Source organism: Aquarana catesbeiana, linkage group LG05 (assembly GCF_042186555.1).
Source record: "Aquarana catesbeiana isolate 2022-GZ linkage group LG05, ASM4218655v1, whole genome shotgun sequence".
Taxonomy (NCBI): Eukaryota; Metazoa; Chordata; class Amphibia; order Anura; family Ranidae; genus Aquarana; species Aquarana catesbeiana.
The window spans coordinates 587076936-587104036 of record NC_133328.1 but is presented as its reverse complement, the minus strand read 5'-3'; the positions used below and the strand labels follow the sequence as shown (position 1 = coordinate 587104036).

At 43.0% G+C, this 27101-nt stretch overlaps 1 protein-coding gene across 6 annotated transcripts in view; it reads right to left on the bottom strand.

Moving 5' to 3' along the window:
• OXR1 (oxidation resistance 1) overlaps positions 1-27101 on the bottom strand; it is an 830701-nt gene that overhangs the window by 38296 nt on the left and 765304 nt on the right. The window contains exon 1 of one of the 6 annotated variants that reach the window (XM_073632146.1): positions 23690-23914. The exons of 4 other annotated variants lie outside the window; for them this stretch is intronic. In XM_073632146.1, the coding sequence (XP_073488247.1) occupies positions 23690-23755 (66 nt within the window). In that variant the 5' untranslated portion in view covers positions 23756-23914. Of the gene's footprint in view, positions 1-23689; positions 23915-27101 lie in introns of those variants that run through there. One more of the 6 variants, XM_073632147.1, reaches the window with a different exon arrangement.

Below are 27101 nucleotides of genomic sequence, written 5' to 3'. Positions count from 1 at the left end.
TGCCAGCGGCCATTATAGCCACTAGCAATAATAATCACTGTGTTTTCCTGGCCGGGACAGCTCCCCCCACCAACAATCAACTAGGTTGATGGTGGAATTGAGCGACTCTTTCCTGCAATCAAATCACACAATCTATGGCTGACTTTAGAAAAGTTTAGTCACTGTCAAACCCACTTATGCACAGCAACAAAATGTTTTCAGACCGTACAATGGGTGTGACTAAGTAGGCCACGCATGGCCCACTCCGTAACACTCAGTGTCTCCCCAGACCAATCCCTGTATTATCACTCTGTAACCAGACCAGCAGCCACAGTACTAGTATCCAGCCTCAGAGCCAGGCAATTGGAGAGAGTCTATCTAGGTCTTCTCAGACACAAAAATGTGCTTGCTGCTTCGTAGGTTCCTGATAATGCCAGGCAGAAGAACTCTACCATAGTCTCAAAAGATGAACCCTCTATCTCTGCCATCTTTTACTGCATTGGCAATTCTGTAAGAGCATAATGAAGTTCCCTGGGCAATGTCCTGTCAGAGTCCTATTCTTCAGCATCCATCATAATCCATCTATTAGTATAGAAGATATTCACTTTTCAAGCATGATCAGTAATAACAAGCTCAGGCATGACAAGTGAATTCCTCCTTTGGTGAAAGGAAAGTTACCGCAGAGACAGAGGAACAAAGTCACATGAGCCAGAAAAACTCAATGACAGACTGCAGGGAAGGAGCCACATGGGAGAACATAGAGGATCCTCCTAAGACTATGGCATGTTCCTTCACCAAAAGGAAACTGAGCAGCAAGGCAGTAAACAAAATGATTACTATGGTGGTGTGTATGTTAATATATTATATATATATATACTTTGTTATATATACTGTAGTTTGCTTTTTAAGAGGATTGGTCATTTTGTATGCAGTGATAGGTGTGCACTGTAGCCTAGGTACTTAGACCAAGTGGTGAGGATTTCTTTATCCTGTGAATGGGAGAAAGGTTTGAAAACTCCTGGAGAGACAAGATAATGCAAGTCTTTTTTATCTTGCCAAAGACAAAAGACCATTCCTTGCACTAACCACCATCAAACGGATTTCATAATAGGTTACACGTGAGCTAAATCATAGGAACCTGCAAACAGAAGCATGAATGCTGGAGGATGCACGCTAAACTGTGCATACAACGTGTAAAGATTTTTGAAGGTTTTTAGGGAATGAAAATGGCACAATGGAGAATAATTAACATATACAATAACATACATATAAGGATACACAAAACAATAAAAGAAGGTTGGTTGATTTAATACAAGAGTAGCAAAAATCTACTTAAAAAGTTTATCAATGACAAGCTCCAAGGGAAAAAAAAACCTATTCCTGCCTTCTCTACCTTGTGTCCCAGTGGTGTAGAACATGTGTGTTGTCAGTGATACCAGAACTCCCATTATCCATGCTTGTTCCAGGCCAGTGCTTCACTAGGTAATGGGATAAAGACAGTTCATCTTTAAAGTCAAGCCCCACAATGAAAGCTACATATTTCTGTCTTCCTGAACACTATATAGTATAGTTCCAGCCAAAACTAGTTTCTTCTTTTGGATAGAAGGATAGAAGGGAAAGGGTACAACCTCCTGACAGGTATTTGTAACTATCTATGCCCCATTGGGAAAATTTCCCTTTACTTTCTGTCCTGGTGACCACTAACACTTGGACATCAAGGGAGGAAAAAACTCTCCAGCAGAGACACTGGGGTTGATTTACTAAAACTGGAGAGTGCAAAGTCTGGTGCAGCTGTGCATGGTATACAACCAGCAGGGCCACAGCAGGCAAACTAAACGGCACATGCTTCCAGTGCTAAGCCCTGCTCCAGCTGCCTAGCTTGTATAATGTATAGAGGGGAGGGGTCATGGCCATGCTGACCAGCGACTAAAGGCCAACCTGGCAAAGACCACATTGCAGTCTCTCTCTTTCTCTCTGAGTAGGGGATCCCCCATTAGAACATCACTGAGAATACTGGAGGATGTACACAAGGCACCAACATTGTACAGGCCATTCAGTTGGAAGAATGTGTCTGAAGGCTCACCGGTACACACTTGAATTAAAGTCTGACTGCATACTGACCACCTAAAGCAAATGATGACCACATGCTGATCTGTAGGGCAGTATCTGCTAGAGGGTTTATTTTTTCTGCATTGGCACAAAAATTGACCAGGTGTCCTCTTGGTTGCTGTGGGATGTTACTGCTCCCCTCCCCTCCCCTCTGCATCAGCTATAGAGTGTTGGGCAACCCAGCATGTAAAATAGACATGAATGTAAAGGGTAAGTGTGGTGCTTTTGGAGAAAAGAAAAATTAAAATTATGTAGATGTATATATGTATGTATGTATATATCTATATATACACACACATACATACACACACACAGTGGGGGAAATTATTATTTGATCCCTTGCAGATTTTGTAAGTCTGCCCACTTACAAAAAAAAAATGAAGGGTCTATAATTTTATCATAGGTGTTTTTAAATGATAGAGACAGAACAGCAACCAAAAATCCAGAAAAAAAAATCTTAAAACAAATGTTATAAAATGAGTTGCAGTTCAGTGAGTAAAAAAAAAAGTATTTGATCCCATAGCAAAATATGACTTAGTACTTGGTGGAGAAACCCTTGTTGGTAAGCACAGAGGTAAGACGTTTCTTGTAGTTAGTACCAGGTTTGCACACATCTCAGGAGGGATTTTGGTCCACTCTTCTTTACAGAGGTTTCTTTGCTGTCGCTTGGAAACTCAAAGTTTCAGCTCCATGCATACATTTTCGATAGGATTAAGGTCTGGAGACTGGCTAGGCCACTCCATGACCTTAATGTGCTTCTTCTTGAGCTATTCATTTGTTGCCTTGGTGTTATGTTTTGGGTCATTGTCAGGCTGAAAGACCCATCCATATGACCCATCTTCAGTGTTCTGGCTGAGGGAAGAAGGTTCTCATCCAAAATTTTACACTACATGGCCTCAGGGCCGGATTAACATAGAGGCTATTGGAGCTGCAGCAGCAGGACCCTACCATAATATAGGCCCTGGCTGGCCAGATTCACTGCCTCCGTTATTTTCTGTCTCTTGTAAACACAGAAGCTCGGCTTCTGTGCTATAATTCTGCAAGTGACAGCGTGCTGCTCCCTCAGAACCGCCCTGCACAGCACTCAGCACTGACACAGACACAGCTTGCTCAGAGGGCTTGCTGGCTGAGAAACAACCTGGTGCTCAAATGCCGACGCCCCCTGCTGGACAATCTCACTGCCGCTGCTGCTGTCCAGTGAAGGAGAGGCAGAGCCACAAATAGACTGTATGGGAGGCTGAGACTGATTTCTTCTGAGGTGAGGTGAGGAGGGGTCCATTTGTTCAAAGGTGAGGGCAGTGGGAAAGCAGGGCTCAAAGCTGAAGCAGCAGAATGCAGAACTTAGCTGATGAGGGAGGGTTAGGAAGTAGCTGCAGACAGCAGAGATCTGTGAGAGAAGGGTGCAGAGTAAGCTTTGGATGTGGGGGAAGAAATACTCTCTCTGCATGGCAAACCCCTGAACCCTGCAATCTGTGCCTAACACCCTCTCCTGTGTATTATGCTCTCCTGAACCCAGCACTGTGTATTATGCTGTCCTAAACCCTGTGTTATGTATTCCTGGTTTTATTGAACAATGTCTCTTTAAGACCCTCCCACTGTACAATTTGTCCAAACCCACCCTATGACATGGCGTGCTCCCCCTGCAGCAAGGGGGAGGATCCTGCACCTATTCTCTGAGAAGAAAAGCCCTAGGTTCAGCCACCCAAAAAGAACACACACACACGTAAAACAATGGTCCGACAGGGAGATTTCCCCTGGCCTGACCGGTCCTGCATTCTGCATGCGCCACCTTGACCGGGTGGCGGTATTAATAACGGGCACCGCGGGCAGTCCTAATGGAAGCCAGGTATTCAGCTTCTGTAGTGTTGTTAAGTCTGCACAGCTGTGCCCTTCATCCTCACCTCAGGGCGTGCCATGCACACCGCTGCAGGGCTTTTATGGAAGCCTAGGACTTCCATAGCATTGGGCCTGTGCCACTGCACCCTTTCACCTCAGGGCGCACGCCGATGCACAGCCCTCAAGGCCCATCAAAATCCTCAGCACCAGGTCCATATTGCTCTTAATCCAGTCCTGCATGGCCCTATTTATTGGCCCCTCAATGCGGCAAAGTCCGCCTGTACCTTTAGCAGAGAAACAGCCCCGAAGCATAATGTTTCCACCTCCGTGCTTGACTGTAGGGATGGTGTTCTTACAGCCACAGTCAGCATTTTTCTTCCACCAAACACAGCAAGTCCCCCTCCTCAAGAAGGCACATATACAGTCATGCCAATGAACATCTAAATGATTCAGAGGAGGATTGGGAGAAAGTGCTGTGGTCAGATGAGACCAAAATTGAGCTCTTTGGCATTAACGCGACTCGCTGTGTTTAGAGGAAGAAAAATGCTGACTATGCTCCTAAGAGCACCATCCCTACAGTCAAGCACAGAGGTGGAAACATGATGATTTGGGGCTGTTTCTCTGCTAAAGGTACAGGCCGACTTTGCCACATTGAGGGGCCAATGGACGGGGCCATGTATTGTAAAATCTTGGATAAGAACCGTCTTCCATCAGCCAGAACACTGAACATGGTCGTGGATGGGTCTTCCAGCATAACAATGACCCAAAACATACTGCAAGGCAACAAAGGAGTGGCTTAAGAAGAAGCACATTAAGGTCATGGAGTGGCCTAACCAGTCTCCAGACCATAATCCAATAGAAAATTTATGGAGGGAGCTTAAACTTCGAGTTGCCAACAAACCATAAGGATTTAGAGAAGATCTGTAAAGAAGAGTGGACCAAAATGCCTCTGAAAATGTGTGCAAACCTGGTCACTAACTACAAGAAACGTCTTACCTCTGTGCTTGCCAACAAGGGTTTCTCCACCAAGTACTAAGTTATGTTTTTCTTGGAGTTCAAATACTGATTTTACTCACTGAACTGCAACTTAATTTATAGCATTTGTAACGTGTTTGTTTCTGGATTTTTGGTTGATATTCTGTCTCTATAATTTAAAATACACACATGATAAAAAAAAAAAAAAAAAATATAGACCCTTCATTTCTTTGTAAGTGGGCAAACGTACAAAATCTTTTAGTTGTTGTTGTTTTCTTCCACCTAGTATAGTTACACTTAAAGAACCATACTGTCCTGCCATGCCCAGACCTGTGGCACACCAAATGACTTATAGCATTTGCTAAAAGGTAGCAAAATCTTGTTAAACAAAATGTTTTGCCAAATGTGTCTCATGTCAAACAAATACATTTCAATTTTAACAGATAAATTCTAGCGATAAATGTAGCATAAAAACAGGTTTAGTACAATTTTTTTTTTCAAACAAGCTTTGAAAGCTATACACAAATCAAACACGAATATGGTAAAACACACGCCGTATTGCCACACCATTTATCTTGACGTTCATCTCCTTTATCTGATTGCCCTTAATATTAAAAAATCCTTCTAGGTATTGCTACTATTTTTTCTGTGTTCCTTGGTACCAGCCCCGCCTTCTAACCCTACCCACAGGACCATAAGGGAAATGTTTTTTGGCACAGTCATTTGACCCAAACGCAGTATTTCCTAGGAATCCTGTTAGTACCCTGATAAATCTGATCATAGGTTAAGTGCTCAAGCAACAGTAAACTGAGTGGACTTTCTGACTTTCGTATAGTTGCAATATTTTCTGTACAATATTAATGGCTTATGTGCTTAAAATGTGCCACCTACAGGAGTTCTCAAAGTAGAAGAAAAGGCAGTTTTGTGCAGTTCTTTACAAAACAGGAGACAAAACAGTTCAAGGCAAGAGTGGTAAGCAGTGCCCTGCCCGTTAGAGCGTACAATCTAATAAGGAGGGGCAAGTGATGAGTTGATGGATGATGTTCAGTTGTTAGGTGAAGAGATAGGCTCCCCTATACAGAAGAGTTTTCAGGGATCATCTAGGAGGTGGAAAGGAGTAGAAAATATTTGGACAGAGTGAAGTGGGAAGTTCCAGAGACTCTAGAGAAATCCTGAAACTGAGCACGGGAGGAGACAACAAGGAAACTACAGAGAAGGAGGTCTTGGTAGGAGCAAAGATGACACTTTTGTTGATATTTTGAGATGAGGTTGCTGATGTAGCTCTGAGTAAGGTTGTGGATAGCTTTGTAGGTTGAAATTTTCAAATTTATTTATTAAATTAGTATTGAGAATTTCATTTGTTTGGCGATCAGAAGCCAGTGGAGGGATTGGCAGACACTGAATGGTTGGGTAAGGTAGAGGAGTATTATGATCACAGACAAACCTGTTTAATTTCAATAATTAAAGACCTAATATATCAAGATTCTGGCACAAGACAAATTATGACTGGCTCACTAAAACCAGAGAAGTATAGAAACAAAGATCTATTGTGAAATATGTGCACAGTGGTAAGTGGGTAGGACACAGAACATTGCTAAGACACAACAGGAAGGAGGTCTCTGCTCATAGAGCTTCCTACGCCACTGCGGATAAACCATTCAGCTAAAGATTCCTTAGCTTGCTTGTCACAAAATACAACTGAATTCTGCCTAGAAAGATTACAAACTCGGTCCTCCAGGATTACACTAAACATGTTAATAATGAATTTATCATAAAGTAATATACCTGTCTGTGCAAATAGCCGCAGTCTGAAGCTGCCATTCTGTCTCATGTCCCCAACACTGACCTAGACATACCCTGTTTCCCTGAAAATAAGACCTAGCGTGATTGTCGGTGATGGCTGCAATATAAGCCCTACCCCCCAAATAAGCCCTAGTTAAAGTCCTTGTAGGTCTTATTTTCAGGGTAGGGCTTCTTTTCAAGGAAACAGGGTAGGGCTTATTTGGGGGGTAGGGCTTATATTGCAGCCATCACTGACAATCACACTAGGTCTTATTGTCGGGGAAACAGGGTAGTAAAGCCCAACAGGTTCAGCTTCACTACTCCAGAACTAATTTCCGCTTGATGTCTGTTCCAGTGTCCAAGGATGCATTGCTGAGAGCCAAATTTTTTCACATTGAACATTTTTCATCTGGACCGCATTACCCATGTACACACTACTGTTGGATAATCCACTAAGGAGTCCATGACATTGCCCCGAGTTGATAGGGGATCCTCCAAAAAACATATGAGCAATAAATGCTAAAGAAGTAGAGCTACACGATTCTGGATAAAATGAGAATCACGATTTTTTTGCTTAGAATAAAGATCAAGATTCTCTCTCGATTCTTGGCAGCACATCATCTTTCACATTATACAAAAAAAATTGACTAACTTTACCATTTAGTTTCTATTAATTCATTGAAGTCTATTTATTTTCCCCCAAAAATTGCTTTGTGGGTCTCTGCTAAAAATATTATATATATATATATATATATATATATATATATATATATATATATATATATATATATATATATATATATATATATATATACATACATACATACATACACACACACACACATTCATACATATACACACACACAGTATATATATTTGGGGGTTCAAATTAATTTTCTAGAAAAAAAATACTGATTTAAACAAGTGTCAAAAAAGGTTAAGTCTTTAAGTGGTTAAACTGAGCTAGTTTACAGACTAAAGTTGATTCCTTTGATAAAAGAACCAAGAGATACATTGTTTCTCTTTATCGCTGTTGAAAAAAAAATAAAATACACACTCAGCCCAAATGTTTATCTTTTGACAGCTCTGAGCAGAGAACTGCTCTGCACTTGTTTAAAGCAGAGTTCCACCCAAAAATGCAACTTCCGCTGTCCAGATTCCTCCCCTCCTCCGGTGTGACATTTGGCACCTTTCAGGGGGGAGGGGGAGCAGATACCTGTATAATCCAGGTATTTGCTTCCTCTTCTGGCGAAAGATCGCCTCAGTATCCGCGGCGATCTATGCCATTCTATGCATTAAGATAAAAAGCCTTCTGTGTGCAGCAGCCCCCCTCATACTTACCTGAAGTCCCTCTCTGTCAAGCGATGTCCATGAATGTCTCGGCCGTCCGAGATTCTTCTTCCTGATTAGCTGAGACACAGCAACGGCGCCATTGGCTCCCGCTACTGTCAAAGTCAGCTAGCCAATCAGAGAAGAGAGGGGACAGGGCCGGTGTCTTGCCAAGAAAGTTCCACCGGTGAATAAGGACCCCCCTGTACTGCGCAGGCGCAGCGTTTGCGCAGTACAAACGACTAGGAGCCGCCGAAAATAGCCGAAGCTGAAAAACTTCAATCAGCTGTATACAGCGCCTGCGCCCTGGGTCCAGGTTCAAGCCCCACCATCCAAGTGGACCTGGAGGGTGAATAAAAAAGTGCAGAGTGAAGCGAGGCCGTGCCCGAAGCGTGGCGAGCGAAGCGAGCCCGCGAGGGGCCCTCTTACAGGCGCCGTGTACAGCCGATTTCTATTCTATTCGGCTATTTCCGCTGGCTCCTACTGCGCAAGAGCTAAGCCTGTGCAGTAGAGGGGGGTCCTTATCCACCGAGGGGAACTTTCTCGGCAGAACACCGGTTCAGGGCTTCGTGCCTGAATGGACACAGGGAGCTGTGACTCAGCTCGGGTGCCCCCAGAGCAAGCCGCTTGCTGTGGGGGCACTGAACAGGAGGGAGGGGCCAGGAGCAGGGAAGAGGGACCTGAGAAGAGGAGGATCTAGGGCTGCGCTGTGCAAATCCACTGCAACAGAGCAGGTAAATATAACATGTTTATTGTTTTTATGGGGGAAAAAAAACAAGACTTTACAATCACTAAGCGGTGGGGGGTTTGAATCACGATCGCAATGCTTTTAGCGATCTTTTAATCTTGCAGCTCTATAAAGAAGGGAATCAAGGTTCCATTCATTGCACTGCCATGGTGGCCACCGCAGTAAAAAGCAATAGGTCATTTTTCCCATCAATGGAGATACAGACAATACCACAAATCTGTAACCAGATCTAACCCTTACCGACTCCTCTGAAAGGAAGGAAAATATTTGGCTGAAATTACCCTTGTAGAATACATTCAACCACTCAGGAGAAACAAAACTACCTTCCAAGTGGCTCCAGTGGACATTCTGGGATTAGACAATTGGTTCATCTTTACAGGCATTTCCCAAAATGTTCCATTGCACCACACAGTGTCCCCATATATTAAAATGCTGTGCTTCATTCCCCATACAAATGTTCACCTCTTCAGTTGCTGACACTACTGTTCTCCCCACTCCACCCTGCAGATGGCAGGGCACACCTGGATGTGTGGCCACTGGAATCTCTAAACAAACACTACTGGCCTTCCACCACACCTATGCATGCGTAGTCAGCTCGCTCTCGCAGCTCAGCATTTTTGCTAGAATATAGAGTGGACTGTGCATGTGCAGATCGGGAAGGAGGCTAGCAGGGGCGGCCCATCCATTAAGGGCGCACAGGCTCCACCCCCTTATTTGTAGAATGGATAGATATATCTATGGCCACCGCGGCCACCCCCAATTCAGGAGTCTGGCCCCTTTCCGGACGCCTGAATTTAACGTGGCTGTTTTTTTTTTTTTTTAAGCACCTGATTAGAGCCATAGGCTTCAAAAAAGGTGGATTCAGCGCGCAGAGCATTGCGCTCAGAGCCCACTCAGGTGTGTTAGAAAAGCAATTTACTATTTGCTTTTCTAACACTAAACCGCCTCTCCGCCAATCAAGAAGCACGGGTCTAATACCCATCTCCTGACTGGCTAAAGGCACAGGCAATCCTATCGGATGCCTAGCAGAAGGGAAGAGACGCACAGGCACCATGGAGGACACAGGAGCCATCGCCTCCGTCACCTGCTGCCTGACCCGCCACCAAGATGGGGTAAGTGCCAGTCAGACAGCGAGCAGGCGGGCAGTCACAGTAAGCCTGCAGTTGACAGGGCACAGTGGCTGCATTTGATGGGCACAGTGAGGCTGCAATTGATGTTTTTTTCAGTATTTTTCTGAATTTTTCAGTTTGCGCCCCCCTCAAAAATTTTGAGTACCAGCCGCCACTGGAGGCTAGTTGCCTGTGGATTTCCAGGGCCGCACATCCAGTGCTGGGTGCATCCTGCCATCTGCAGGACAGATCGGGGAGGACAATGGTGTCAGAAGCTGAACCACGAGTTGAAGGAAAGAGAATAGCTTGATCCCCCCCAACAACACAGTCATGGGGAATCCTTTTCGCGGCATTATTGAGTTCTGACAGTGGGAGGTTTCTCAGCCGCCAGACTACAAAGATTACTGCTGCTGGCTATAGCTGGCGGCAGTAACTGCACAAAAAGACTAAAAAAAAAAAAAAAAAAAAAAAAAAAAGAGAAAAAAAAAAAAAAAGATAGATCAACTTCAGTGTAACCAGCCTGCCAAAAGATGGATTTGTCCGATTCCTGCCGAACCAGCCAATTTTCGATTAGTCTATGGCCAGCTATAGTGAAGCAGGAGAGGGGGGTTGCAGGATGTGCAATTATGTAACCTGACATGTCGCCTCTGCCCCCTTCCCACACACCATGACAAAGGCCTTCTAAGTATGGCTGGAGGGATTATGCAAAACTTGGTTTACGATAAACTGGATTGTGAGTTTAAAGCCATCATAATGTTTCCTCATCGACTGATTTCACTTTCACTTGCAAAACACAGTTGTTTAAAGTGACTCCCGGAAATCAGAAGTTTACTTCTAACAATCTAGAGATTACTAGCATTTATCTAACTCTGACAATTATACATCGCTTTGTATAATGTAAATGACATTTAGTTGGTTGTGTACCTATTATACATGCATTATAAAATGGGACACTTTAAGAACTTCAGACTGATGAAGGAGTACATTACCGTACATCCGTGATCACACCTTTCCAAGAAGTCTTCGCTCACACACTGAACAATGTGCTAAACTACTGCATCCTGTTCTAAGTGCCAATTTCAATGTGCTTTCCTGTGCCAAAAGGACATGCAAACCTGAACAATGAACTTCTCCAACTTGTTCTCTTTTGATGTATTTAAAATACCATGGAAAGCATTTGTTCGATGTGTTCATGAATTGCATAAATATACCAGATCCCCCCAGAAATCAAATGCTGTCCCATACACTATGGAAAGATATATCAAATTATTTTTTATCAGGAAGTGAGTTGGACTAGACAACACCTCTGTGGAGAGGAGGAAAGGGAGGTGTTCTGTAGTCCTGTCTCAGGATGCTCAGCCTCCACAGATTGTATTGTACAGTGGGTGAGCTTTGTCAAACTAGGACAGGAAGTGTGTAACTGACAAGATCGAAAGGGCTGAAATAGAAGGAAAAAAACAAAACAAAAAACGAGAGCAGACACCACATCTGAGGACTGAGAAGTTGCAATAGATTAAATTTTTGTTCTTGGTTTTAGATACAGAACAAAACGTAAAAAGGCAGTCCTAATGCTTGAGTTAATTTCTAGACGCTTATCCACACTACGTTTCCATGTTACAATCTATTCCAAAAGCAAATATTTGCCTTACATAGAGAGCTCTTATTTTTCATTCATATCCCCCCTCCTCCCCCTCTATGGAGTAGACTACTACAGATTATAACACAGTGTGCTATGTTTTCTCTCATTTAGATTCATGGTAGATGGGGAGCTCCAGGTATAACACCTTTGTAAAGGTCCCCAATAATGAATGCAGAAAAAAAGAAAAATAAACACACACACACACTTTTCATGGTTCATTGCACCCAAAATTTTGTATCCGGTGTTTGAAGGATGAAGAGAGTTTAAACACCTGACTTCTTAAAGCGGACGTTCAGTCGTTTTTTTACCTTTCAATCCATTAGATCTTCCACCCTTTTTGTTTTAACTTTGGATAGTAAAACATTTTTTTCTGCCAGTAAATACCTTATACAGCCCACTTCCTGTTTCTTGTCTGGTCATTATCCTAGGCATATGACATCATGCACAGCTCTCTCCCTCACTCTCGTGAGAGTTTACCAGGAATGGGAGGGAGTCATAAGAGGGTCAATGAGAGCTGAAGAGCTGGAGGTGTGCTATGTAAATCCAGGAAGTGAACAGGCAGCAGCTTCAGCTGCCCACAGTTAAAATGGTTACAGCCAGACTCCGTGGAGGGAGATTTCTGCAGCATATTTGGCAAGTACAGAATCACAGTATATATAAAAGAATATGCAAAGTGGTTGGAGGGAAGCTTCAGGATGGCAAAGATGTTTTTATTACAAATTATGTGAGCAGACTGCAGTTCCTCTTTAAGAACATGGCTTGTTTCAGCATTTTGTAAAAAACGCAAAAAACACCAAATAGTAGTCAGAGAGCGCTTTTCAAATTTTAGGTCAAAAAGCCTACACTGTGATGAATGACACTTTACAGCTGGAGTTTGGAAAGGGGTGTTAAAGAGACCCTGTCCCTGACAACAAGCAGCTTTCTGTACGATTATATGTGCATTTAAAACTAACCATTACCTGCTCTATCAAAAATGGGGGGGGGGGGAGTAAAAAAAAAAAAAAAAAAAAAAGTAAAACAAAGTTTGGACTATGGCTGTCTTGTTCTCTATAGATTTCTTTGGTTGGCTTTTTTGCCAAAAGTGTGTCGAAGTTGTGGACAAGTTCTGCCCAAAATATATAAAACGTGCTGGATAATATTCAGATCTCACTGCAATGGAAACAAAACTCAAATCTCACAGAGACCTGATGAAACAACTGCAGTGTAAATGAAAACCACACTCCGAGATCTGATGAGAGCACTGCAGTATGAAAAAAAACATCTCATAGGGACTTGATGAGACCACTGCAGTACGGAAAAACATCTCTCATAGGGACGTGATGAGACCACTGCAGTATAAATAAAACCAATCGGGCAAGGCAGTATGAAAAAAATACAAAATAAAGTCTCATAGGGACTTGAGACCACTGCGGGGTACACTAAATCCCAAATCTCATAAGGACTTGATGAAACCACTGCAGAATAAACTAAACCCACATCTCAGAGACTTGATGAGACCACTGCACTGCATATCTCATAGGGAGCCCACTATGGTGTGGACAAAACCTCTCACAGGGGCTTGATGAGACTACCACAGTATGAACAAAAACATCTCTCATAGGGACCTGATGAGACCACTACAATATAAAACAAAACCCATATCTCATAGGGGCTTGATGAGACCACCGAGGTATAAACAAAACCCATCTCAGAGACTTGATGAGACCATTGCAGTATGAACAGAACCCGTATCTCATAGGGACTGGAGACCACTGCGGAGTACACTAAAGTCCATATCTCATAAGGACTTGATGAGACCACCGCAGTATGAACAAAGCCCACATCTCATAGATCACAGCAGCATAAACAAAATCCATATCTCATATGGACTTGAGACCGCCACAGCATACACAAAACCTATATCTAATATGGACTTGATAAGACCACCGCAGTATAAACAAAACCCATCTCAGAGACTTGATGAGACAATTGCAGTATGAACCCATATCTAATACAGACTGGAGACCACTGCGGGGTACACTAAAGTCCATATCTCATAAGGACTTGATGAAACCACTGAAGTATAAACTAAACCCACATCTCAGAGACTTGATGAGACCACTGCACTGCATATCTTACTGGGAAGCTGATGAGCCCACTGTGGTGTGGACAAAACCTCTCATGGGTTTTGTTTATACTGCAGTAGTCTCATCAAGGCCCTATATCTCATCAAGGCCCTATATCTCACACAGACTTGACGAGACTGCTGCAGTATAAACAAAACCCATGTCTTATAGGGAATCAGTGAGACTACTGCAGTGTGAACAAAACCCACATCTTGGAATTGGGATCCTAGGACTGCACATCTGCTTTGGTCATTACTGTAGTCCCTATAACCCTGATGGATATGCTTATTCTATACTCCTGAAAATGTAAAGAAATAAATGAACGCCTAAATGGTGAAGGGGAGCAGCCAGCAATCCTGAAAACAGAGGAGGGAAGATTTCACTGTCAGAGTCTCCAATAGATCTAAGAAAGCAGGTAACTCATTCCACTGATCATCATCCATCCATGCTCCGGCCTTTCAAACAATCAAGAGAAGATTTTTGGATTCTGCACACAGAAATTGTCAATCCACTACCAGTGCTGGAATTGCATTTCACAGCTTTCATGTTTTAATATTTACATCCCTTCAACTAAAACATGAACTCTCCACAATTACTATGCAGAAATGACACATTTTATAGGTGAATGGGTTAGAACCAATCACTTACAGTGACTTCAATGAAAAGCATATTCCTATTTATTATATAGCACTGGCAATTTATGCAGAACTTTCCATACTGTACATTCACATTAGTCACCGCCTTCAAGGAGCTTACAATCTACTGGTGGCACTTTCATATTATTATACAATCAAAGTGCAATTCAACCAAAGTGATTAAAATCGAGAATCAATCAAATAGCCATGACTTCCTATTCGACAGATTTCGAGCAGTTTTAGATCAATAGGATTAAACTCAGTCGATCAGCCAGCGTGTAAAATTACTGAATTTGCATGGTGGAAACAGAGATGCAATCAATAACTTACAATCGTATGTTCCAGCTATCGACTGAAATCCACTTCCTTGTGTATTATATTGAATCGAACTAGAGATCAATTGGAATCGACCATTTATCAAAGCATGTATGGTCACCATACGTTCCTAATCTCACATCCGTACATATACACATACTAGGGCCAATTTAGACAACATGATGAGAGTCAGTTACTTTTTTTACTGAGAAAGTATGAACAAATTTGTTATGTTATATAAAAAGTTTTGTTAGGATCCCTATAAAGTCCATAATACAAGCTACTTAGTCTTTAAATAATTTAATTACAAGGGTGTGGTGCCATAAAAATTACAGACCAACATGTCAATTGGTGAGGGCAAGAGGAAGAAGCCTACCTTATTGGCTACAGCCTGGCAGGAGGGGGAAGGACGCCTCCATCCCCGCCGATGGGGGAGTCAATGGTTTTCTCTGGTCTAGCCTATGAGGCTGAACAAGAGAAATGGAACAGTGTATGGCAAGCCTGAAGCTGGCTATGCACTAGTAGAATTTCGAACAAATGTTCGTATGAATATTTGTACGAAAATTCTTTATACATTTGATGACAAATTTATTTGTTTGGGAAAACATTCCCATCCTGCTCCTTTCAAATTTTTAATCACTGTGGTCAAAAACAAAGATTTGACCCCAATAATAATTGGAAAATTGAACAAACATCCTTAAAACAAAAACATTCAAACTAAATTTTACTAATGTAAAACCAGCTTAAGAACTAGTAAGCTACAATGTTATTTAAGGTTAATTGAATTGGGTTTAGATACACCTTAAAAGGCACAATTTTGCTTGGCTGATCTGACGTGCTCTTCTGCTTCTATTCACCTTGTCTTTTCAGACCCCCACCCGCCCTGCTTTTGGCTCCTGGACTTGGTAGACAGCCTCGCCCCATTTTGTAATGCCATGCTTAAGTCAAGATGAACAAAGAGCAACACTTAGAGAAAGACCAAGAAGATTATCCTTAAATCACTATTTGGCAGTAGTTTACATAGCAAAACTGAGAAAGTCAAGAGTTTCTGGCTGCATTCACACCTGGGCAGCGCGATTAGGCTCCATTCACACTTCATGAATTGGATTCACGGGCAGAATCATCACATGCCGATTGTGCTGCAGCAAACCAAGCCTTTCAAAATTGAGCAAGACTTGTCGCCTGAAAAAGAATTAGGCCCCTTTCACACTGAGGCGCTTCTAAACTGCCAGTAAAACATTTGAGCGCTTTTGAAGAGCTTTCCATTCATTTCTGTGGAGAGGGGCGTTTTTTCAGCGCCCTGCCAGCCCAATGCCCCAGTGTGAAAGCATTCATTGATTTTAATGGAAAGAGGTTTTCGTGAGCTTTTCAAGCGCTTTTGTTATCGTGAAGGAAGTCCCGCCTTCAGACGTTAACGCGTACGCTGAGGAAGTCCCGCCTTCGGACGTAACATATACGGGGGTCAGGCATGACGTCACCCGCGGCCGTCTCGTTGGTAACACTACACGCTTATGTGCCTGCACTCAGAACTGAGTGCAGCTTTATGCAAGTACAATTGATCGTTTTTTATTACAATAAAGTGGCAAACAGAGAGCATTAGATCGCTGTGTCTTTTTCCTTACACACGCTGTATCATCTCACTGACTGTGGACGAGTATTGGATTTTTCAACTGAGGATTACCTGCCTGGTGTTCTATTACTGCTATGTGACCTGTTTCAGGTCGAGTCCTGGAGGTGAGAGGTCATTCTTTGTGGTGGAGGGATCACAGACACCTGATTGAAGATTTGCCTTGTATGTCACTTGCACTTTAGTTATTCCAGTAGTTTCCTTACACTCACCAGTTGGGACTGTTTCATTTTATGGACATTCATGAATTCCTATGTGAGTCATCTGCACTTTATTTGTTTTTAGCTGTATCCATATGTACACCAACTGGGATTGTTCTGTTTACAGTTTTATGGACTTTTAAGAATTGCGCAGCACTTTATGTATATGTCTATTTGAGGTTTTTGTTTTGAATTAGCCTTGAGTGTCTGCTAGCAGTTTTACCTTTTTTTTGTGTCCTTTTGGGTCAGCGCTGGATACCTTTTCCTTTTTTAGATTGTTATCGTAAAGGCGCCTGAAAAGCGCCTCAGTGTGAATGGGGTCTTAGGTGCTTTATTTCTGGTGACAAAGGCGTGTAGGGCAGCCCAATTCAGTGAATGGTCTGGCCCTCTGTAACACGCAAAATCATGTGCAAATCGCTCAACATAATCACGAGTGGAAACACTTGTTCCCATTACACAAAGTTACGAAGGTGTGAAAGGAGCCTTAGGCATTTTAATTTAGGAGTTTTGCAAGCATACTACTAGCATTTTAGAAGCACATTACAATCGTTTTCCATGTGTATTCAGGCCCAATTCACACTCTGCGATTTGGAATCGCGAGGCGTATACGTCGAAAGTCCAAATCACCTGACAATTGGGGCAAAACCCACAATGAGCATTTGGGTGCCATTCATTCTAAACAGCAACCCAAACGCAGTGCGATTTTGGTGTGATTGTCACAAGGCCGTATCACGCTGCAATCGCAGCCAAACCTGACCTTAAAAATCTCGTGAAGCTTATCGTCCAAAAAAAACACAACAGAAGTGTTCTTAGGACAGCCCACTGTAGTGAATGGACTGCCCTATGCGTGATATGCGAAAATCGCCCACACAAAATTTCAATCGGGAACACAAGTTTCCACTATGCAAAGTGTGAACGGGGCCTCAAGCTTCAGGTATTTTTATTTTAGCCAGTTGAAAGCACTAGGGGAAGGAGATTAGGGGTGGATAACTGTTTTGCCAGAAAATACGCAACAAAGCTTGTAAACTGCTCATGTCGTGCGTTTTTCCGGCATTCCCATAGAAGTCTAGGGGCCAAACTGCCTAAAGGAAGCACACAACCGTTTTGCTACAGGTGACAAAATGCTCAGATGTGAACAGGTGCCATTGAAACGAAGACCCCTTTCACGTCTCCGCTGACATCGGCCGCTCCATAGGGGAGACTGCAGGGTCTGATCAAGTCCGGCTGAAAAACTGACAGGTGAACCTGATCAGAAAGCCTGTGTGAAAGGGGCCTAATAGGATTTGGTTTGGGTTATTGGAACTCCAAGCAGAAAATCGCTCAGGTGTGGGGGCCTATGTAAAAGATAACAGCCATTTGACCAGGTGGTTCACCTTTGCAAAGGCTAAAACACGGTTTAATCAATGTGCATGCTTCTGTCTGGAGAGGAGCCAGCAGACACAGAGGACATCAATAGGAAGTGAAACTTTGCACTAAACTTAGGCGGCCATGGATGGAACTGTGGTTTCCTTACACAACTTGCAAACTCCTGATAAGACACACACACTCCTTCTCTACAAGCCTATTATTCCCTCCTGCCTATCCATACAATTAATCCTTCACATAAAGTAAAGGCTTTCCTTTCAGCTCCGCTTCAGATACATTTGCAAATGTGTTTATGGGCTTTTTAAGTAACGACTGCTTGGGAATTCTAAGCTATTTATTAAACAGCCAAAGTTCTGAGCGTGGGAATTCTCTCAGGAAAACTCCCATGGTGCCGAGATTTTCAAATACAGCAATGCAACTCTGCGGTCTCAGAGTCGGTGAACTTATCCAGAAGCTGCTTTTCAGGCTGATATATTGTAGTTGTGTACAATACAAGGCACAGCTTGCCGGATTCTAGTTAAAAAACAAAAAAACACTTCTAGCAATACCAATATTGATTAAAGAAACCAGCTAATTACTAATAATAATGTTTACAACAGCAGTGAGATAATCTGTCTACTGAATCTTCAAGTATAACGTCAAACACTGGACACCATTGGTCAACTAATTTGGGGGGGAATCTCAGCATGCACGCCTCTTATTCTGCAACATTTCCCTTAACCCTTTCATGTACAGAAGCCGCTAATCCTAGATGCACAGGGCAGATTTGTTGGAATATATAGTGTGTCCCAAAAGTCTGGATCCATGGGAAAAATGTAAGTAAAAGTTTTCTTTACAGTTAATGCTCAGAGTGACAGGCTTGACCTATTCAACATTTATGTATACGCTGAATACAAGAACGTTAAACATTTGTTAAGAAAGCAGAACTAATGTTGTTACATGCAGAAGATCATTTCCTCCTTTAGGGCTCTTTCACACGGGCTGTCCAATCAGGTCCGTCTATCATTTTTTGAAGCAGACCAGATCAGACACCGCATTGTCCTCTATGGAGTGGCAGATGTCAGCAGACAACGGGCCGCCATCTGATCCTCCAAAAATAGACGGATGGTGGTCCTATTCATATACAGGTGGTCCACTTCCATCTAAATTCCCCATAGAGGGTAGCGGGACCGGGTCCATGTACGCTCTGCATAACGGAGCGGACACAGACCTATCGTCCGTCTGTTTAGTGGGGATCAGCCATTCTCAACCAGGGTTCCCCCAGAGGCTGATAGGGGGTCCATTGAGCTGTGATGGATTGGCCGCCTATTTGATGGTTCCTGCATAGCTCTGGTGCCAGCGTCTCTTGGCAGAGCCAACTACATGCCATTAACGATCATTTTAGGTACTTTGAGGATTTCGGACTAAGGTGGCCACGCTCCCTGATGCATTTGACCCCACCCACCAGGGCTTAATCATAGACCTTTATGACTAAGCCCCGGTGGAGGCGGCAAACCAGTTAAGCCATGCTGGCTGAGGCCATTACCTACACTTGTATACACCAGGCTGGGTGAGTGGTGTCCCACACATGCCCGCACTTCTGGATGAGAAGTGATCACACCTCGCCTGGAGCAGCACTAAAGAGTTTATCAATGCCACTGTAAGGGTTGCATTCTCCTCCCTGAACACCAATGTAGGGGGCATTTTTCCCACTGACCATCTAATTGGTTTTAGCATGGGTTCCATGAGTTCAGAACATTTTAAAGGTTCCTCTGGGGTAAACAGTTTGAGAAAAGCTGCTAAAGACTTCTGATTTCAGAAGAACCCAAAGAAAAAAAGAAAAAAAAAGTTAAGTGGTGTTATATCTGGAGGTCCAGGAGGCCATTAAACTGGACCTCACATTCCAATCCACCTTTTTGATGTTCATTGTGAAGGTTGGTATAACCACTGAGATGAAATTAATCTTCAACAATATCTCCTTCTGTTGCAAGAAGCTCTCAAAGTATTTCACATGCATGTTTGTGTTATCACCATGCAGTCACTGGACCAGCTGCACTTATGAAGTATAAAAATCCTTTAGAACAGGGGTCTCAAACTGGTGGCCCTCCAGCTGTTGCAAAACTACAAGTCCCATGAGGCATTGCAAGGCTGACAGTTACAAGCATGACTTCCACAGGCAAAGGCATGATGGGACTTGTAGTTTCACAACAGCTGGAGGACCGCCAGTTTGAGACACTTGCTTTAGAAGGATAGAAATGGTGATTTTGAATAATGCAATGCTTATAGATCCAGAGATTTTTGGGACATCCTTTATATATATTTACAATCCAAAAAAAAAAAAACACAACCCCCCCCCCAAAAAAAAAAAAATAATTACAGAAAATGCAACACTCCACAACACACAGTACATTCCCATCAGTGCACTATGGTGCTTCATACGGTAGCTTTGTTTTATTAAAGATAAAATAAACTGTAGAAGCTGCGCCCAAAAGAGTCAGGAGGAGGAGGACTAATGACTAGTATTCCTGCCATGATCTCCCTACAGCCGATCTTTCCTCATTACTTAAGTATCATGTCTTGTTCTGCATTTTGATAGTGGCAGGGCTTTGCTTCCTCACTTCAGAACCTCCAGCAAGGTGGACAATGAGCAGCACACTAGTGAAACACCAAACCTTACTCTAGATCTTCTGAGACTAGCATTCGAGAGGCAGCAGTCCCTTTGATGATCTCACACTGGAGATAGACAGCTATGAGGTTGTAGGCATGGGAGTGATAGGCACCCTCACATACCATTTTTCAGAAGGAATTCTAAACAAAAAAAGGTAAATCTTTCAGTGGAATGCTTTTGTGCAATTAATACTTCTAGATGTTTTTTTTTTTATCACATAGCAAATCTTTACTTTTTGAGATATGTCCCACTTCAATGCATATGCCTTGGGGTGCCAGGCACCATATACCTTTGCTTTACGGCAAGAAAAAAAAAAAAGTGAATTTAGCTTTAATGTTCCTCTAGTGACCATTTCTACTGCTCTCTTAATATGGGCTGTTGAAATCCCATGCCTTCCCTTGTCGGTCAGATCTGAGACCATTACCTTCTGCTAAAGACTGGGTCCCCCCCTCCGAAAAGTGGTAGCCTGGGAAACCTGATCTGTATGTGTTTGGATAAACTATATTAAAAGTTACAAAGATAAATCCAGACATGAAGTACAAGGAAAAGTCACGGTCATGTCACCATAAAAGGAACTGTCAGTACAACTCAATGAGCAAACAAACTGCACTGCCTGGCTGAGGACGTCCTATGAGCTCCGCTCTGCCACATGCAGATTGCGTGCTATTCACCTCTGCACACAAAGTTCGTTCTGGTCTTCAGTAACGTGAACAGCAACCAACCAGTTTTCCTGTCTTTTATAGGTTTGCTGCAACTTGGATTTTGTTATATTATATACGTCACGTCAGCATCACAGCTTTTCATTTCACACTTGTATAGCTGGAAGAGACGTTTTGTAGTGGAATAGGTTACAGAAAAGAAAACATTCCACTAATCTTTATACAAAAGCCCCTAATACTGCAGTAACCTATAGCAACCAATTAGGATCAATTCCAAAAAATACTTGTCATCATCGCTAGGAAGAACAAAATACTCCACACTGGATACCACCTAGGGAGTGACACCCTCTTGTCCAGCCAGTGAGGGGGCAATACTGTAAATAGGCGAGTATTTTACTGTCCTGTACAATGAACTAGTGACGAAACGCAAAGGGTGGGACTTGAGATGTCATCACGCTGAATCCTGTGGCCATTTTGCTGAGGATGTGTAATGCGCATTTCTCTGTATCTATGCGAGTGCAATAGCTTTTTATTATTTTATTAAAGTACTTTTAAGATTTGCTACACTATGGAAGTTTGTACTCTCACGAGGTACATATCCATTTGTCCTGGGGGGGAAGTGATCCATGCTTGTGTGGTGGCCCTAGCAAATTCCCTTAAAAGGCACAATTGGCCGCATTAAGATCTGGGGGGTTTTACCGTTTGGGGTGCATTTGTTGAGGTCCAGAGAGGAGTCCTGTTTAGCCACTTCCAGACAGCCCACCGCACATATACTGCGGCAGGGCGGCCCGGCTGCGCGAACCAACGTGCCTGTACATCGCTCCATGCATTAGATACAGCAGGCGTGCGCCCGCCGTGGGAGCTTACCTGCGGGTCTGGCAGACTCAATGTCCGGTGGCGGTAAACAGAGGCAGAATGGGGATCTGCCTTTGTAAACAAGGTGGATCCCCATTCTGACAGGGGAGGAGAGATTAGCTGTTCCTAGTGATCAGGAACAGCGATCCCTCTCCTCCTTCAGTCAGGCCACTCCCCCCACAGTTAGAAACACCTCCCTAGGGAACACTTAACCCTTTAATCACCCCCTGCTGTTAACCCCTTCCCTGCCAGTGTCATTTATACAGTGATCAGTGCATTTTTGTAGCACTGTATTGGTGTCACTAGTCACAAAAAAGTATCACTTAGTGTCAGATTTGTCTGCCACAATGTCAGTCCCAAAAAAAAAAAAAAAAATCGCTGATCCCCGTCATTACTAGTAAAAACAATAAAAAAAAAAAAAAAAAAAAAGTCCCTAAATCTTTCCCTTATTTTGTAGAAGCTATAACTTTTGCGTAAACCAATCAATATGCCATTTTTTTTATTCGTTTTTATATTTTTTTTTTGGATATGTATTATAGCAGAAAGTAAAAAAAATTGTTTAGTTTTTTTTTCAGAATTGTCAGTCTTTTTGTTTCATATCGCAAAAAATAAACTGCAGGAGATGATCAAATATCACCAAAAGAAAGCTCTATTTGTGGGGAAAAAAGGACATCAATTTTATTTGGGTACAACGTCGCACGACCGCGCAACTGTCAGTTAACCACTTCAGCCCCGGAAGATTTGGCTGCTCAATGACCAGGCCATTTTTTGCGATACGGCACTGCGTTGCTTTAACTGACAGTTGTACGGTCGTGCGACGTTGTACCCAAACAAAATTGATGTCCTTTTTTTTTCCCCACAAATAGAGCTTTCTTTTGGGGGGTATTTGATCATCTCTGCGTTTTTTATTTTTTGCGGTATAAACAAAAGAAGAGAGAGACAATTTTGAAAAAACACAATATCTTTTACTTTTTGCTATAATAAATATCCCACGTTTTTGACATTTGACCCATGTACGGCCTGTCTTACTAATTACTTATTTCATATTGGTAATAGCATAATAATAATAATTAATAATAATATTGTGCTAAAAATAATGTAAGCTCTAATGAGCGGGGCCCTCTCATCCCTCCTGTATAGATTTGTATTGTAAGTGTACTGTCTGCAATCATGTTGTAAAGTGCTGTGCAAACTGGTGGCGCTATATAAATCCTGTATAATAATAATAATAATATAATAATCATAAAGATAGTAATACCTATATATTTAAAAAAAGTGTACAATAATAATTAACCATATATAATCATAATAATTAACAAATAATACTAACAATAGCTATATAATAATGAATAATTATACAAATAATGAAATAATAATGATAGTAATAACTAATTAATAATAAAATAATAAATAATGATAGTAATAACTATATAATAAATAATAATTACAGCGCCCCGTTTTTTTAATACAGGTATATTATAGCTTTCCATGCCCCAGACATGTGAGCCCTGATTCAGTAATAGCTGAAATCTGGTTGCTAGGGGTTACTACCACCAATGGACTCATTCATTCAAGCAATGACCTGTAAAGTGCCGTATCCCATGGCAATGAAAGCCAGCGCAGCACGGTTGTGGTTGCCATGGGTTGCGGCGCTCTGCTCTCCCCCTGGGCTGCACACAGAATGGAGCAGAACTTTTAATGACCATCACACAGGCACACAATGTAAACAAAGCCAGCAGAGGCAGGCAGGGGGGGAGGACAGTGTGCACACTCACCAGAGAGTACTTGTGGTTGGACGCCTGGTGTTTCCTGGCTTTCTTACCATACCAGAAGCGAGACATCTCCCTGCCCTCCTCCTCAGTGCCTGGCACCACAGCTGCCCCTACACATCATCATCATCTCTGCCTGCCATCAGCTCCCCTCCACACACTGCTCCCTCTGACACACACACACTATCCTCACCTCTCATCCCTCCCCTCCTAACTGACAGGGCGGCCGGCCAATGAGGAGCAAGCCTGGCTCAGGGAGGGGCGGGGCTGGCAACAGAGTTTGGTTGCAGTGCAGATGACTCAGTAAAACAAGATTGCTATTTAAAGGCACAGTACACAGAGAACTGCTGCAGTGTGCTGGATGGATATAGATCTGGCATTTAGGGGACTGAGGCGAACCAGAAAGGGATTAGTAGCTGGGCAATCATAGTGGTGGGCTGTGCAATGGTTATTATTACTGCAATATTGCTGAAATAGAAGAGTCAGAAGGCTTAAAACAAGTCACCTTGAAGGTTTTTTTAAATTTTTTTCTCAATTTAACATAAAAGTGTAGCTGTCACTTTTGTCACTTAACACAATTTAAAAGACAACCTTTTTGCTCTATGCAACACTCCCATGATTCAGCATTCATTTGTAAAATCAATCTCTGAGGTTTATGGCACCTCGCGCCTCTCTGCTGTATGCAGATATAGATGATCAGCATAAGACCCATAAGATTCAATGCATGTATAGGGCTTATTCACCCCCAAAAAAAAAATTAATTAAAAAAAGGGGTGCAAATGTCACACCCACTAAAGTACTTCCTCCCCAATTTTTTTTGCCCTCATTACTCCACTTATCCTTCAGATGACACAAGGAATGTGATTGGTTATCTGAGTTGCAATGCTATGTGCCTGGCTGTCTGTGGCTTAACATACACTCTGATCAGCCAGAACATTATGACCACCACCGCACCAAATATTGAGTAGGTCCCCAAAACAGCCCTGACCCGTTCATGCATGGACTCCAAAAGTAACACCGCCTCTGCCGACTTGCCTTTTTACCCATACTGCATCCTGGTGCCATCTCTTCCCCAGGTAAACGACACACACCTCCCCACCCCCCACCCCCAATCCACATGATGCAAAAGAAATGCGATTCAGACCAGGCCACCTTCTTTCATTGCTCCGCCGTCCAGTTCTGATATTCACCTGCCCATTGTCAGCTATTTTAGCTGCCAGCATGTGCACCCTGATCAGTCTGCGACTACACTGTGCTCCGACACCCTATCAGAACCAGCATTAAAGTGGAGTTCCACCCAAAAAAAAAATAGTCATTTATGTGCATAAAAAAATGTAAGAAAAAAAAAAACATTTGGAGAAAATGTTTTTTTTTTTTTTTTTTACTCACCTCTAAATGCCTGTTGCTAGGGGGTCCCTCGTATTCTGCCTCCTTCAGCGCCTGGGCTCCTGACGTCACTTCCCTCAGCACAGGAAGGGAGATCATCTCTGCCCCCTCCTTCTTGTCAATCATCTGGGATATGTCACAGGTCCCAGATGATTGCGCGGCCAATCACGGCACGATGCGCCGCTTGCGCATGCACAGTGGGTGCCCGGCTGTAAAGCCACAGGTGGGCGAGACAGGTAAGTGTCCGATTATTAAAAGTCAGCAGCTGCAGCATCTGTAGCTGCTGCCTTTAATTTTTTTTGTTAAGCGGAACACCGCTTTAAAGAGGAAGTAAACCCCAATGGGTTTTACTTCCTCTTTTGCTCCCTGCAAGGCCAGCAAATTAAAAGCATAATGGGCTAGTATGCATCAGATACTAGCCCATTATATGACACTTACCTGCAAACAAAGCCCACGCTGTCCCCTGTGCAGGCCGCGTCCATCTTCGTCCCCTCTTCCTTCCGGGGCCGCAGACTCCGGCTCTCTGACTGGCCGGAGCCGCGTGACGTCACTCCCACGCATGCGCCCGGGAGCCGTCAGTCACGGCACGTGCTGGGGGAAGAAACGGCACGGTGGTCAGTTTCTTCACGGCGCAAGCGCCAATGGCGACATTGGCGCACTACAAGTGAAATATCTCCTAAACGGCGCACGTTTAGGAGATATTTCCACTACCTATAGGTAAGCCTTATTCTAGGCTTACCTATAGGTAAAAGTCACTTAAAAGGGATTACAACCACTTTAAAGTGTTACTAAACCCACAACAGTAAAATCAGTCTGTATATGCAGAATAGCATGCTTGTTATAATCACTGTGGAACTTAAGGGGTTAATCCTCTGCATTGTGTAAAAAGGCTGTTTTCAATCCTGTATGCACAGATCCTTCCCTCCTGCAGGGTCTATCTGGGGAAAGCCAGCCAACACAGGCAGAGTAGCCGACCTGCACATGCTCAGTTGTGTCTTTTATGCTGGAGAGAATTTACTTGTTCTCAGAGATAGCCAGGTCACATGATATTGACATCACACATGTGGGTGTGTATACAGGCTGAAGTGGAAATCTCCTCCTTCCTGAACTCTCAGCACTGGAGAAACTGTGCAGGTTATCATGTGACCGTGGTATACAGATCACCCAAAAAGGTATATAGTGGCAGTATTTTAATGTAAAAAGCAGATTTATAAGCTGTGGGCACTGTGGGCGGGCGGATGAACTATTTTCATATTACTGGGTTTAGTGATACTTTAACTTTTTCAACAATTTGAGCCACAGTAGCTCTTCTTTCGGATCCGACTTACAAGCAAGCCTTCGCTCCCTACATGCATCAATGACCCCTGGCTGCCCATGACCCCGTCACCGGTTCACCAGTATTCCTTCCTTGGACCACTTTTGGTAAATCCTGACAACTCTGTTGTCCAGCCATTACAATTTGGTCCTTGTCAAAGTCGCTCAAATCTTTACTTTGCCTATTTTTCCTGTTTTCAAACACATCAACTTCAGAGACAACATGTTCACTTGCTGCCCTATATATATCCCACCTGCATTCAGATGCCATTGTAATGATATAATCCATGTTATTCACCTTACCGGTCAATGTTCCTAATGTTATGGCTGACCGGTGCACACTAACTGGCCACTTTAGGTAAATTGCTAATCATCCAATCACATGGCAGCAACTCAATCCATCTAGACGTGGTGAAGATGACTGCTGAGCTACTGGGATTTTCACGTACAACCATCTCTCGGGTTTACAGGGAATGGTTACTCGTTACATCCAAGGTATGCAGAATACCATCTCTGAATGCACAACATATCGAACCTTGAAGCAGATGGACTACAGCAGGAGACGACCACACCGGGTGCCACTCGTCAGCTAAGAACAGGAAACTGAGGTTACAATTCGCACAGGTTCACCAAACTTGGACAATAGAAGATTGGAACAACGTTGCCTGGTCTGAGGAGTCTCTATTTCAGCTGTGACATTTAGATGGTAGGGTCAGAA